We start from the raw sequence: 15,330 nt of genomic DNA, 5'->3' as shown, positions 1-15,330 counted from the left end.
TGCAGGACTGTGTGTACAGGCTGGATGGATTTGTCAGATACTCGCTGTCCCCAGCCCTGTGCTGTGAGCCAGCCTGCTGGGCAGAGCAGGTCTCTCCTTCTAGGGGAGCTGGCTGATGTGCTGCGTGGGGGCTGCAGGGGCAAAGGTAGGAACAGCTCGACCAGGGGGCACAGAACTAATAGAGACACCTCCCTAAGGAGGGCTTTTGCAAAGAGCCTCCATGGGATGCAGGCTCACCTCTTGCCTAATTTACTCTTAAACAGAAATCCTCCCCTGCATTTTCCCCTAATTTCTTATCTTGATAGTTCCTTGATGTCTCTTAATGTCTCCTGCGAGCCTTGAAATAAGCTCTTCCAGGACAGTAGCTTAGCCTTTGTTCTTTTACATTCTACCACCAGGTTTCACTCTGACCTGAGCAGAAGTCCAAGCACTACGCTAGCTTTGTGGTATCTCTGTCTCTGAACAACATGGTCCTTAATTCTGTGGTTACACCAAGATAAGCCTGAGAAGACTTGTTTCTTTTCTTGATAGCCATCTGTGTTGGGTTGCTTGTGATGGGGATGTTGTCTGATTTTTATGACTTGATTTTTTTTCTTTTTGGAGTGGATGCCTAGTAGTCTGAATTTAATGAAAAGTGAAAAAATCTTTAAAGATGGCCATGTGGTTCTCCTCCCCTCCATAATTTCTCCCTTTCCTCACCCCTTGGGATGCAACATTGCCTGGTTTGGCAGGAACAGAGAGTTCCCAAAACCCTCCACCAGAGCTTTGGCATGGAGACAAGAACATGAGCAGCCTGAAGATTTCAACCACATCCTTTTCACCCCATGGCTAGAACTGAAAACTCAAATGAATTATGTGTGTGAATATGACCAGAAAAACACAGGAAATACTGCAGCAAACATATGGATCCAAAAAGAGATTCATTTTCCCGTGAGCTACATGGGCCAAAAGGAAGTGGTTTTAGTAGCTCTCATTGGTTTTGGCTGGAAATTTTTCCTGAAACAAGATTTTTCAGTTTTTTCAGCTCTCACCCAACCTGTGAACCAATGTTATTCCACGCATTTTTATACCTGGAGGAGATTGTCATCAGAATCTGAGCAATCTGCAGAGTAATTATTTTCAAGGATAACTTTAAGAAGACTTGTGGGATTTAATGACCACTCAGAAGAGAGAGGAAAAAAAAAGTCCGAAGAAGTTTGCTATGACATTCGCAGTCCAGGGTACATCCAATTTTATGTGTTGTGCACACAGCAAGAAATCTGTGTGAACATGTCTGGCAAGCCCTGCAGATGGTGCAGCCGTGCGCAGCCTGGCATGCAGCACTGAGAGAGATGAGGTCTGTCTCATGAGAGGAGCATGGCCTGAAAGACCAGCACCCGACAGAGAAACTGGAGAGTGGGCTTTGCAGAACCAGCAGCCCAGAGACACCCAGTGCCCACAGGGTGGCCTTCCTTGCAGAGCCAAAGGTAGGCAGCACGTTGCTCCTTTCCTTTTGGGAATGAGGAGAATCGGTGTAAATTCAGCGTTCTTTTCCACTGTTTCACGATCCCCAAGAAAGTAGAATTATTAAGTAGTCACTCGCTGGGATTTTTGGCATTAAAGCTCCCCCTGGTGACACGCAGGTGTATTTTCTTGCCACTAGAATTGAGGACTTTTTTTCTAAAGGAGCACGTTGAAATTTGGGGGAAACTAGCAAGTAAGGTTATAAAAGAACGAGTGGAATTATATAAAAATCCATCTATGACTTATATTTCCCATTTAAAATCTGTTAGATTATTACTGCATTTCACCTGTATGTTGCTAGTTTCCCCAAATCCTTCAGTGCTCAGAGCCTGATTTTTCCTTCAAGCTCGCTCTTGGATAGATCAAAAATAAGAATAGTGTTAAAACTCATTTTTACATAATCTATGAGTCTGAAATGAATGTGTCTAATCATGTAGAGATGCGTCTACCATTTCTGCACTTTGGGTACATTTTCCACTATGAAACGGAGTAAACTGATATTCTTTCTCCTAGATTATTATTTGCACTTTTCAGAAGAATTGAGAGCAGCACTTGTTTTCAGCTTCTGACTATTAATTTAAGTGCCAGACTGTGTGCTTCTAGGATGTAATTACATTCTGGTTGTACTAGATGTTGGCTCTGGGGTATTTTGATGCCTTAGGCTAACCAGGAGATGTAGGTTTCTCACAAGCTCAAGTCATTCACACAATAAAGAGCCACTAAAGATTTTGCCCCTGACATTTTGCTGCCTATGGCAACTGCAAAGTGAGACCAACTGTATCTATGGCAATGCAAATCATTTCTGGTGGCTGCATTCCACGTTGAGTATCTGATTTCTTAATATTTGTTTTAAATTTGTCTTAAGAATAAGAATTTGGTAGACTTTCTGTTGTCAGAAAGCTGTGCTATCCCTGCTCCTACAGGGCAGCCTGGTGTGTCTCAGAAGGTTTCAGCACACAAAAGTATTCATATAACCTCAGACTGGATTGGGATGTCAAGCGGGTAGAAATGATGAGATAAGGTCACACTCTTTAGTGTGTTTTTAGCTGCAGCTTATAAAAGAAGCAGCTATTTATGAGTTAGGAGTGTGGATTATTTAAAAAACCTACCTGAACACTGGGAATGACAGTGAAAATTAAGGATGTCTATCTACCATCCACCTCCTACTCCTATGCAGTTACTTTCCAGACTACAGTTGCATTTTTATGTTAAGTACATCTATGTCTTATTAAATAGTAATGTTAGGCACAGTTCCCTTAGTGACACTTCTCTGTTTTAGAAAATGAGGAGCTTGTGTGTGATGTGAGGACAAGAGTCAAAGGGCTCAAACTGAAATGGATGAAATTCAATTTAACATACTTTTTTGTTTGCTTTTGCTGTGAGAGCAGTCAAACAGTGAAACAGGTTGCCTAGAAATCTTGCAGTCTCCTTCCTTGAAGGTATTCTAGACCCAGACAGACATGGTCGTGGACAACCTGGTTGGACTAGGCAGTCCCTTGGGGAATCACTCCAGCGTCACCAGTTCTGTGGTTCAATAGCTGTTTTGTTTACCATTTCTGAAACGTAAATATTTCATAGTATGGTAATGACAAGCATGGTAAAAATTTCATCTTGCAGCTGCTCATACCAGAATTTCACCATTGTTCTGATGGATGACATCTCTTGTGATGTTATATTTTCTACTTCTGTAAGAGCACTCTATAAAAATAACATAAAGAAATTGCCTGCTATTCACATGCCACACATGAAGGAACTATGATGGGGATAATCTGACCTATCAATCACTTGTTCAGTCATTGCAAAGTTTTTGTTGTTTTGAAGGAGTTTATAAGATACTTAAATGAACAGGAGAGCTCATTCCAATGTATGCGATATTACTGATGTTAGCTTATGTAGATGCCAAAATTCTATCTCCTTTGTCATTATAAAAAGGATCACAATGAAGACTGTAATTATAACTCAGTAGGGGATTCATCAGCAAATTAACAGAGAAGCTTATAGTCTTCTGACAGAAACCAAACACACTGGATTAATTAAAAGTGAAAGCCACACAGAACGTGGAAGTATGACAGTGAAACACGGAGCTGCATTTTTTTGCTGACCAGCAGAGATGTTGATCCTGTTGTTTAAAAAGTACAACTCACTGGAAGGCTTTCTATCTGTGCTTTAAAAATCTCAGGCTGCTAAGTGCTCAGCAAGAGATTCAGATCTGCCGCTGACAAACCTCGTGCAGCTTCTGACCCAGACCACAGAAAGAAATGATGTCAACAAAAAGAACAGAAAATAGAGAATATGGATCCAGGAGACAAAACAGAACTACTGGGGTCCTCTGCCAAGAATTCGGATGAAGCAGAGGAAGCTGCGAAGCACCGGGAACTGCTCAGCCCTTACATGCAGAACTTCATTTGTCCCATCATGGGCTCAGCCTCCTGCTTTGGAGCTCAGCAGCTCCCCGCCTCTGCCAGGGATTCTCTCTCCTCAGGATGTGGCAGTCATTTTTTTCTCATCTGTTTAGGTTTCTTGACCGCAGAAAAATCCCCATGTCGGCCAAAATATGAAAAAGTAGAGCCATGGTACAATTGTCCAGGAAAAGAAGAGCAGCTGGATAATTCTGTCCATTAACACTGAAGTCAGATAAGAACGCCTAAAGAAAACTGAAACACAGCTGCTCAGAAATGTCTCATGGAGCTGTGGAGATCAAAATGCTTCATAAACCCTTTTCAATAAGGTCTTGATTGCACAAATCTCTGTGTGTTTAAATTTCCCTTGTGTTTTCATCTCAGATAAAAAGTTAAATTACTTTTCCTGTAGCATGCCTACATTTTCATGCAAAAAAAAAAAAAAAAAAGAACTAGGTAAAACTGAATGCTTTTATTCCGTTAATATAAACTGTTATGGTGATATTTTTTTCTTTTTTCCTCATAAAGGATTTTTTTTTTTTAATTTCAAGGTTTTATTCCTAATCTCAGGCAAACAACAATGGTAAAGCTCCAAGCAAGTGCATATATTCAGCTGTTGAAGTCTGCTGCTCTCATTTTTATAAATGCTTTGGCCTGCCTCCATTCTGCTTAAGCTGTCAGTCATGTAGTTACCCTGGGTGTGCTACAGGCTGCCAAGTGGAGAATCAATCTCTGGGAGTCTCTCTGTTGGCTGTGTGAGGACTCGGAAGCAACGTTGTTCCTCTCAAAAGTATGCAAAGGTCAGTGGGCATCTGTGCACTCTCCACCCAGAGTGCCACAGGACATCCCACAGGGGTGTATTGTATGGTGCTACAGCTGTGAGCAGGAAACAAGAGAAACCTCGGAAATGGAGAGAAAGTGAGGATGTTGTTGATGAGGCTACCTTTTATAATATGTATCATCATCACAACGTGGAGGAGCATCACATATCTTTGCACTTAAAACAAAACAAAACACCCCCAATGAAAAACAAAGATAATTCTGAATAGAGTAAAAGTATTTGCTGAGAAGCAAGACCAGTACTCATGAGAGTGTGATGACACTGGCCCTTGTATCTCAGGGTAAGCATTCCCGATGATATGCTCCAGCAAAAGGGGCTATAATCAAACTGTTGGTGATTTTGCCTCTAACCTGTGGCTGGCCCTAAATTTAATTGCTTGTCCTGGTAAAAGAAGCCAGCCACAGCTGGTGCATCAAATCTGGATGTGGTCTCAGGTCTCATATCTCCTCAAGCCTACAGTAGTATTCAGTACTGCAAATGTACATATGCCCCCTCATTCCTTTTAAACTTCTTAATCTTCCTTGCTATACTTAACAGAAAGCTATACACATTTAGGATGTACAAACATTTCTTCTTACTCAGGTTAGTTAATTTTTGCAGTGATGCTTACTGAGTAAACCTTACCTGCCCAATGGGGTAGGCATTGGAGCTACATTACAGTGCCAGGGCAGTACAAACAGAGCTGATCAGCCTATTTATGGTTCAAGTTTATATCTGTAAACATCCCTGGGATTAAAAGAACCTTCCTTGCCTTACAGAGAGACAATCAGGCACTGAGTTATTAGCTTTTATTTATGTAAACAGGCTTTGATGGCCTGCAGCACCTCACCCGGCCCATCAGCACTTGGCTGTGGGTGCTTCAGGATATGCAGGCTGCTTCGGCTGTCCCACCATGAGCACACTGAGCTTGAGCAGGCAGCTCTAAGCCTGAAAAACTGGGATGAAAAGATGTCAGCTGAAGAATTTCAGTTGTCCATGCTGCAGGCCCCAGCAGCCCAGTGAGTCCATCATTATGCACATGGGAACCATCTCACCACGTTTTTCACCTCAAGCTGTCACTGAGGTATTTGACCCAGAGCCATCTTCCACAGAATCAGCTGAGAAATGTTTTCTGGCTTTCCAAAGAGTGAACCAAGGATGGACTGATGTTGTTGCAATCTGAAACATCCATGTAGCTGACTGCAGCAGCTTACGCTTTCTGTTGGAACTCTTAGGACTGGCTGATCACTGCTAGCGAGGGAACCAGCAAAAGATGTTTATATCCCAGAAGAAGGTTCCTGGAGCGATGAAAGCCTCAGTTTACTCTGTTGGCTACCATAAGTGAGGGGTGCTGTCCCTTGATCACAGCTCAGCTGACCTCTGTCTCTGGTGCTTGTTCCGGCCAGCCTGTGCAGGATTAACAAAGCATTGCTGTGCTGAAGCAGCTCCCTCACGCTGGTGTGACAGAGTCAGATCTGCCTCGAGCAGCTTCTGGGAGAGGAAACTAGAGTAGAAAGTGCAGTGTGAGAGAATAAAATGGAAAACAGATGGAATTTTGTGACATGAATTTGCTGCTCTCATACAGTTTTCATTGTGCCAGTGTAACACTGGGTCTTTTGACTGCAGAGAAAGCAGCACAAGCCCCCAGATTCGTCATTTAAAAGGCTTACCATGAGATTTAAGTATTGTATATCTGGAGCTAGGTGATGAGTTAGTAACAGACATCAGGCATTTAGAAAATTAGGCAAACCTCGTTGCTTGGAATCAGAAAGGTTATTCACAAATATTTATGAGGCTGTGGTGACCTGCTGGATATGCTGATGATCTGATCTACTCCAGGTGTGACCTACATAAACCCATTAGATTTGCCAATACTTCAGATCATTTGTTATCATTTGGTTATCTGTGTTTTTGAAAAAGATCCATGTTATTGAGAAAAAAAGAGAAGAAAAAGTAAATATAATTGGAGAGTGAATGGTATCTTGGTCTCATAATCATATTAAACACATGATACTTTTTCTCCTCCTCAGTCTGAGCTAAGATATAAAATAACATAGCACACATGTTGTTTTTCTGATTTACAGCTTGCTAAAATGTCATCTTAGTTTAAACTGCCACACTGGTCCTTCGGATTCTTTTTCTGAACTCTGAAGGCCCACCATGTGTGCTGGCCTTCGAAGACTCCATCACACTCAGACAGACACAGCCCGGCTTTGCGTTTTCTTGGACAATCTAAACAGGAGTCTGAGAATACCTATTTGTGTGTCACTTTGTTAATCTCAGTTCTCTGACTTTAAAATCATACTAAATATGAATTTATACTTTTGTACATACATTCACTGTAAATAAGCTACTATTATTTCTTCTTTATGACTGGAGATATGATCAATCACAGAAGCTGATCCTTCTTTTCCTGAAAAAAGGAAGAGGCAGTCCCACTGAGATCTGGAGGAGCAAGACCAAGCCCTGGAATGCCAAAGACCTGGCTGTGTTCAGGCTGTCACCGATCATGGAGCAAGGGCAGACCTCTGCACGTCGGCTACCAACCATCAAGTGATTGTTCCTGGAGGTGTTCAAGAAACATTTAGATATAGCGTTGAGAGACATGGTTTAGTGGGGTTATTGGTGGTAGGTGGATGGTTGGACTGGATAATCCTGTAGGTCTTTTCCAACCTAGCTAATTCTATGATTCTATGATTCTATGATTCTATGATTCTATGATTCTATGATTCTATGATTCTATGATTCTATNGATTCTATGATTCTATGATTCTATGATTCTATGATTCTATGATTCTATGATTCTATGATTCTATGATTCTATGATTCTATGATTCTATGATTGGTGTTGCATTGCCATGAAACCCTGGCTAACAACAGCTCACAAGCACGTGGTTCTTTGAGGTGGTTCCACACAGCAGCATTTTTGAGACTTTCTCAGCAAAGAACAGCCTATCTTTTAGAAAACTTCAAATGATGTATCAAGCAGACTCTTCACAGTTGGATATATATAAAGCAAAATTTTCCGCATCTACTTTCATTTTGTCTTCTCTCCCTCCCGTTCTATCTGCCTGCTCACTCACACAAGTGGGACTTGTCAAGGGCTGGGTCTGTATGTTTTTTTGCTGCCATTTCACAGATTACTGTTGGATGTTCTTTGTACCACTGGTGGCTTAGAGACCACCTGTGTAAGAGTCTGCAGGGGGACTTGCAATGGGGTGAGGATGCCAGGGCTGCCAGAGAGGCTGGGCTGCTGCTCCTATGGAGACAGGTATTGGGCACCTGTATTTCCCTATATTCCTTAGTTTTATCTTGTCTTCACTTTCATCAGTAGTATACATCATCTTTTTGGTAATGGAGCTCACTCACGGAGTCCCTGCTTAGCCAAGGCGGACTTCTGGTACAGCTGCTTGTTTTCCTGCAGCAGTGCAGACCATGGCTGTGCTGGGAGGAGGCTGCCCCTGAAGACCCACCAGCTCCCCCTGAGCTCTTCCTGGCTGCCTCCAGCTGGAGCCTACTTACCAGTACCATGAGTGAGCCCCAGATGTGCGGTGGAGCTGTTTTTCATGAAATGCATTTTGTTTTTTTGTGATTGTGCTGTTGGTTTTTTTATTATTATTTCAAAAATTTGTTTCAATTGAAAACAGAAATACAACAAAAGAGTTTTAGAGAAGTCAAAATATTTTGGACTGATTGATAAATTCAAAACAATATGTTCCATGAAAGGACATTTCTTCTTCCAATCTAGTGGCTTGAATACATGATTTTTGTTTTGATATTCCCATTTTTGCTGAAGGAACTAGAGCGTATTTCATTTTGGATTGACATAAAGTTGATATTTTTATTTGACTATCATCCCCTTCGGCCGGGTTTATTTGCTTGATAATTTCAAAGTGATTTAAGTTCTGAAACTCTGAAAATCAATCTGGTTTGTCTGTGGCTCGCCTTCAGCTTCCACTGTTTTTTGGAAATTTGGATATCAGTTTTCAATAGGGAGAGGACAAATTCTAAATCATAAAACTAAATAACCCTCCAAACTTCTGGGAATTCGTATTGCCAAGCTGACTTCAACCTGAAGTTTCATAAATGTCAACAGTGTTCCTTGATCAGTGAAGAAGAGTGAAGGGAGAAGTGTTAAATAGGATGGGGAGCTGCCTTAATTACGTGAGATGGAGAACTACCTTCATTACCTTTTTTTTCCCCTTTTTTTTACAGAGAAATTTAATTGAGAATTGGTTCAATTGGTTGTTTCATATCTTAGCCTTTTAATTTGATGCTTTGGTCAGATGGATAGAAACAAAAAGCTGCTGATTAAACAGCATAGATGTTATTATGTGACGGCAATAATGCCAGGAAGTTGTCCCATTTGCACTCATAATTTATAAGTAAGCTAGAAATATGCTTTGAGGCAGTGACTTCATCTAAAAAGAATTAATGTTCAAAGTGTATTAGTGCTAGTCTGCTGAATTTGGCTTGGCATTAAGGGTTTCTTCATCAGCATTAATTGGATTAAATTACCTACAGTGAAATATGAACCCTTTGAGGAAAAGCAATTCTTGTGCTGGCTTCAGAAACATAAAGGAGTGGGGGAGAAAAGGAAAAAAACACAAACGTCAGTGTTTAGACAGGCTTTGTTTTAAGACAGAATACAATGATTTTCAGCAACCTGTGGATGTGAGGTTGTGGTGAGTGTGCAGTGAGAAGGTAGAAGGTGACCTTCTCTGAAGGTCAGCATCTGCGGTCCTCCCTGTTGCAGTTATTAATATTGCAAAGCTTATGTAGTTTATGCAAAACCAGTGACTTGATGCTTTGAACCTGGATCTTCTGGCTGTATAAGCAGTATCTTCTAAAATATCCTGGCTTTGGGTTCTTGTGTTTTGTTTTTGTTTTCTGTTATTTTGTTGTTGTTGTTGTTGTTTTAACGAGTAAAATTTCCATCAACATTTATTGTTCATCTTTAATGCATCGCTTCATCAGTGAGTAGGGACAAACCCCAGATAACATTGTTCTGGTGCCTCTTGGTTACTGTTTAGGAAAACAGAGGTATGAACTGTGTTTCACAGTGCAACATGCAGGAAGAGTGACAAGATGAAAAAGAAATATTTTCCTTTTTATTAAACCAACACTGCCATAGCAGCAGTAGTAAGAACAGTTGGAGTGACCTGAGTAATAAGTTTTTACTCTATCTCCAGCTGGAATATAACCCTTTAGCAAGCAGATGTTGCTAGACAAAGATGCTGGGTATGAACAGATCTAACTTCTCAGCAGCTAGCAAATAAAAAAAGAGCAGATCACACATGTTAAGTAACCCAGCTGGAGTGGCACCTGAGAGCTGCTGCAGCAGTGTGCACTGAGCAGAGCTGCAGGTGAGCGTGGCAGGGCACTCCCACGTGCTCAGCTGCTACCCCTGCAGCTCACAGCAGTGTTACATGGCTAGAGGTACCTTTTAATCTAAGAGTATGATTGATGCCACTTAACTAAATATTTTTCTTAACCTAGACTCTTTTTGTACAATAGAAATCTAACACTTTGTGCACAAAATATAACTTTCCAGAAAAGCCACCAGCTTCCTCTGTTGTGTATGTTCATGCAGCACTGACAGGAGTTTCATGGCCTGTATGTCAATTCATGCTAACTCCCTTCATTGCATAGCCATCTTATTTCACAACAGTGTTTGCAAGATCAAATAATTCTGGCAACTTCCACAGCAGCATTCTTGAGGTTTGTGAATGATGGCTTTACAAGTCTTCTACATGCATTGGCCAGTGTAGGAAATGCTGCAAGTCTGTACTTCCCAAAGATGTATGGTATTCAACGACTGGCAAAGGGGAGGGCAGGATGTAGAATGGAGGTTATGAAAAACAACTAACTAACAGCAATAGTGGCCTGGTACGTGAGAATTTCATCTTCAAAACACTCCCTGATTCCTAGTGATCCCTATCTGAAATACTGAATAATGTATGCTACACAGGTACAGTGTATGCGCAAGAAATGGCTCTGTAAGTCCAGAGATAAACAAAAGGAGATGAATTTGCCATATGTATACAGTATCATTTTGAAATGAACGTTCTTTTAACCTTTAGGTAAGTGGAATCATATTAAAAATATTTGTTTTACTAAAGGGCATTGCTAAAGAGACCAGCATGGTGGTAGCTGAGCACTCAAAGTGTTTCTTCACTTATCATCACAGTTACTTAATTGGATATGTGTTGATTATTGCAGGGCACACTTAACACGTACTGTGCTAGGAAGCATTAATTTATTTGCATGTTTTACATCTGAACAACTGTTTCCCGGGGAACAAAGTGCTGCTTGTGTGTGTTTGGAAGAGAGGGAGCCCGGAGGCCAGCCACTGAGCCGAGCTGGTTTCCTGCTGGATTGGAGCAGGCTGCACTCCCCTCGTTAGAACTTCAATGAGATTCTGCTTTCAGCTGCTTGTAACTTCATTAAACTCAAATAACTGAAAATTTTCCAAGTCATGAATTTGGAAAAATCTTCCCCTATTCTGGAGTGAGCAAGGACCTTCAGCAGACCAGTCTCAGGAAAAGGCTCAGGTGGAATGATTCCTACACCTACTCTCTCAGCCTTTAAAACTCAAACACTGTTTATAATGGCAATACTAATCTGATCTCCAAGAAGAGAAAAGAAGCTGTTCTGTTCCCACAAAGCATGATAAATTTCCAGAGGGCCCGTATTCAAGGAAGAGAATATTTCTGTTGGAAATACATTGTAGTACTCTTTGAATGAAGAGTTTTTTTGGGAAAGGGGCTCAGTATGGGCACTAAAAATCTTTCTGTTGATTTATTTATTTCTTTGTTTCTTCCTTCACAAAAAAAGTATGTCTGATAAGAGCTAACACAACTTTTAACTATTACTTTTATATTTTCAGGGATAAAGCATCTGAAGAGTCAGAGTGATTCAGCATTCCCAGAGGAGGAAGAGGGAATCAGTGAAAGAGAAGAGGAATGGGGCCACTAAGCCATGCAAGTGTGCCTGGGGACCGGGTACCACGATGACCAGGCTGTGACACTGCGCGTGTGTACCACTATTCACCACCACTTGTGTTCCTGCAGAGCAGGGTGCGCTGGGGGCACACCTTGACTGGGCTTTACGGCCACCTGCAAATCCATTCTGTGAGCCTTATACCCAGAGATAAAACAGTTGTTTTAACATCACTCTTCTTTCATTTTCTATGAGGTAGAAATGTCGTTGCAAACATGGTAGCGATCTGATGGCAGTACTGCCAGAGCTTAACTTCTGCGTGTGAGCTGTGTTCTAAGACCTGTTGTAAATAAATCCCATTTAAGAGCTACAAAATAAATAATATGTTCCTTTAGACAAGATTGTATGTTGTACTGTGGGTTTGTCTAGCCTGTGGAGGAGTATTCGTATAGAATGACCCCGTCAGTTAAAGGCAGCTTTTACCAGTAAGACTAGAGTGACCTGCAGCAATGCAGACAGGAACAAAATGGGAAGAGGTGCCTCTTCAGTCCAATGAAGAAGCATCCAGAGATGTTCTTTGGTGTCTCCTGGATACACAATGGTTAAAGTACTTTTCTGGCTTTTAGATGAACTGTACTTTTGTATTAACTAAGTTTGATACAAGGACTTAACTTTCAGTCACTCTTAGAGGGCTGAGCTAGCAAAAAAAAAAAAAAAGACATATGAAAACACAGAGCCTTCTGTCTATGTGTTGCATGATGATTTCACTCACAGCCTGAGCTCTTCCATGAAGACCCGCTGAGAAAAGGATCTGTTAACAAGTGTTCCTTTATATTTGGGAGCCATCTTGTTGCCCTCCATCTGCACTCCTGTATCTGTCCTCTTTGTCACCATTATTGCAATCAGTTTCTGTGACTCTAGCTCTGTTCAGTTGCACAGGAAGAAATAAAGGACTCTTCAGTTGTGCAGGAACGGCTGTAGGGCTGAGGGCTTTTTGTGCTACAAACAAGGAAAGGAGGAAAGTGACCCTTCATAAAACACCAGAGCAGGCCAAAGTCAGGACTGGAGTGGTATCAGGAAGAGCTGGGCTCTGCTCCCAGCTTTGCCGTGGCTTTGATTTTGCACAGCACCAGGCTCTTTACTTAATCCCTGGCTGCCGCAGTAATTCCAGCAGTAAAATGGCAACCAGTGTAGAGGCACTGTGTCACTGGCTTATAAACACTTCTGGTATTAATTAATTTTTGCTGGTTATTAGTATCCAGAGGCTTCACATAAGAAGTACCTATGGGCCAAGGGAATAAAACATGCATAAATTGTAATAGATGATACAAACACAAGGCACTTTGGGACCTCAACATTTCAGAGGCATCACAAAACACCTGATAAGAACATAGGGATTTCATCACAAATAGCCTGTTTCAGGATCGCTGTTGGACAGAAGGATGATCACACTTTATAAATTAGATTTATAAATTCGATTTAGTTTGAACCAGATCTGCATGCATTGCAGAGATGTTACTGCAGTGACAAGAGAACAAGAAGCCTATTTAACAGCCCTTATCTGGATGAAGCGCCGTGGTCTGATAAGGGCCTCAGATAGCCAGGCCTCAGTGTGGATGCTTTTCTAAATCCAGGTCTTATCGCCTCCCTCATCTCTAAATATTCCAGCTGTGCTATATCATTTTAAAAGCCTGTTGCTTTCTTTCTGTCCTGACCCAGGGTTATGCATGCAGCATGTCTGAGTGCAGGAACAGACTGATCACTTTTGGTGAAGTGACAGGGCTTGTCCCTCAGAAGTTTCTGTGGATCCACCACGTCACCATTTGCTGATGTTAACCTCACCTAAAGGACATGGATGGAGTGCACATTTTTCTATAGGACAACAATTTTTAAGTCAGAGATAAGCAAACTCCATCTGATCTTCCACTTGAGAGGCATACTGTAAGGAAGGCTACAAGGAAATAGTGAGTGAAATATCAGAGCCCAGAAAAAAAGAAACTAAGTGCTTGCTATGGAGCAGAGCTGTAGCACTGCAGTGACTTGTCAGTGAACCTCTGGACAGAAATGTCTGGGAAGACAGAAAGTGAGATCACATCACATATGCAGGACAACCAGTGGATCAGGCCCAGCCAGCATGGGTTCATGAAAGGAAGGTCCTGCTTGACCAATCTGATCTTTTTCTATGATCGAGTGACCCATCTGGTGGATGAGGGAAACGCTGTTGGTGTAGTCTTCCTTGACTTCAGCAAAGGCATTGACACTGTCTCCCACGGTATTCTCCTGGAGAAGCTGGCCGCCCATGATTTGGACAGGTACACTTTTTGCTGGGTAAATAACTGGCTGTGGTGGTGAATGGAGATAAATTCAGCTGGTGGCCTGTCACAAGTGGTGTTCCCTACAGGTCAGTATTGGAGCCCGACCTGTTTAATGTCTTTATTGTTGACCTGGCCAAGAGGATGGAGTGCATCCTCAGTAAGCTTGCAGATGACACCAAACTGGGAGGAAGTGTTAATCTGCCTGATCTGGACAGGCTGGATCACTAGGCTGAGAGCACAAATTGTATGAGGAGCAGCTGAGGGAACTAGGATTGTTCAGTCTGGAGAAGAGGAGGCTCAGGGGAGATTTTATTGCACTGTAGAACTACCTGGAAGGAGGTTGTGGTGAGCTGGGGGTTGGCTTCTTCTCTCAGGTGACAGTGACAGGACAAAGTGGAATGACCTTAAGTTGCGCTAGGGGAGGTTGGATATTGGGAAGAATTTCTTAACAGAGAGCTTTTCATACGCTTTGGGTGCAGCTGAAAGCTCTGGCAGTCTCACAGCATGATCAGCTTTATAGAGTCTTAAATAAACCATTCAGATCTCTTTGCCATGATGCAAAATGCTATATGCAGTCAAAAAGGACAACAGGGATAGCTTTGATCTAACAATACAGAGAGACTGGCAAGGGGAAGGAAGAAAATTATTGAAATAAAAAATACCTGCGCAATTGCTCAGCTATCCTATAGGGATTCATTTCTTTAGGGTAGCAAATTTTTTAACTATTAAAAAATAGTTACAGCTGTAGAAAATTTAGTACTGTTTAAACTCTGCTTTTCAAAACAAAACAGGGTGTTGCTGGACAACTTTCCCATGGAAATCTTTGTTCACTCTCCGTAAATGTTGTTTCCACGTTATTATGACTTGGTTTGACCTTTCTAAGAAGAGTCAGCTGGTGGCACTGCTGGAGAGCTGAGAACTGGAATCGATGTATCAGGTAGAACACAGCAAGTTCCCTGTGTACCTTTCGAGATGCTAAACATTAGGAATCACTATAAAAATTTCTACTCTTTCACTCACTCAGAAACAGAGACGATTTCTCCATGCTTGTGGTGTAAGAGTTGACAAAAGAAAATGTAAGCAAGACTTTTAGAGATGGATTGTATTAGTCCATACTCCATGAATGAACTGATGGAGAAAGAAAGAAGAGGTTAAAAATTAAAAAAAAAAAAGAAGCCAAGTAATGAATATCACTCTTTTTAAATGATTTTGTTTTTCTTTTCACCTCTCATCATGTTCTTATGTCTACAGCCTTTCTGTGCTGCTGTTCTTCCTTTCAAGATATTGCAGGAAACGTTATTTGCAGAATGAGGTCTACAGCAAGATTTGAAAGCAAACTGTCTCTTTGGAC

The 15,330-nt window shown here is 41.6% G+C and overlaps 1 protein-coding gene across 1 annotated transcript in view; it reads left to right on the top strand.

The window, feature by feature from the left end:
• Positions 1-14,379, top strand: part of PPP1R1C (protein phosphatase 1 regulatory inhibitor subunit 1C) — a 47,794-nt gene extending 33,415 nt beyond the window's left edge. The window contains exon 5 of the mRNA XM_021398645.1: positions 11,612-14,379. Within this exon, the coding sequence (XP_021254320.1) occupies positions 11,612-11,700 (89 nt within the window). The 3' untranslated portion in view covers positions 11,701-14,379. The remainder of the gene's footprint in view (positions 1-11,611) is intronic.

The sequence above is a fragment of the Numida meleagris genome, chromosome 5, assembly GCF_002078875.1.
Source record: "Numida meleagris isolate 19003 breed g44 Domestic line chromosome 5, NumMel1.0, whole genome shotgun sequence".
NCBI classification, from domain to species: Eukaryota; Metazoa; Chordata; class Aves; order Galliformes; family Numididae; genus Numida; species Numida meleagris.
Note: the sequence above shows the minus strand (reverse complement) of the source record. Positions and strands in the feature narration are given on the sequence as shown.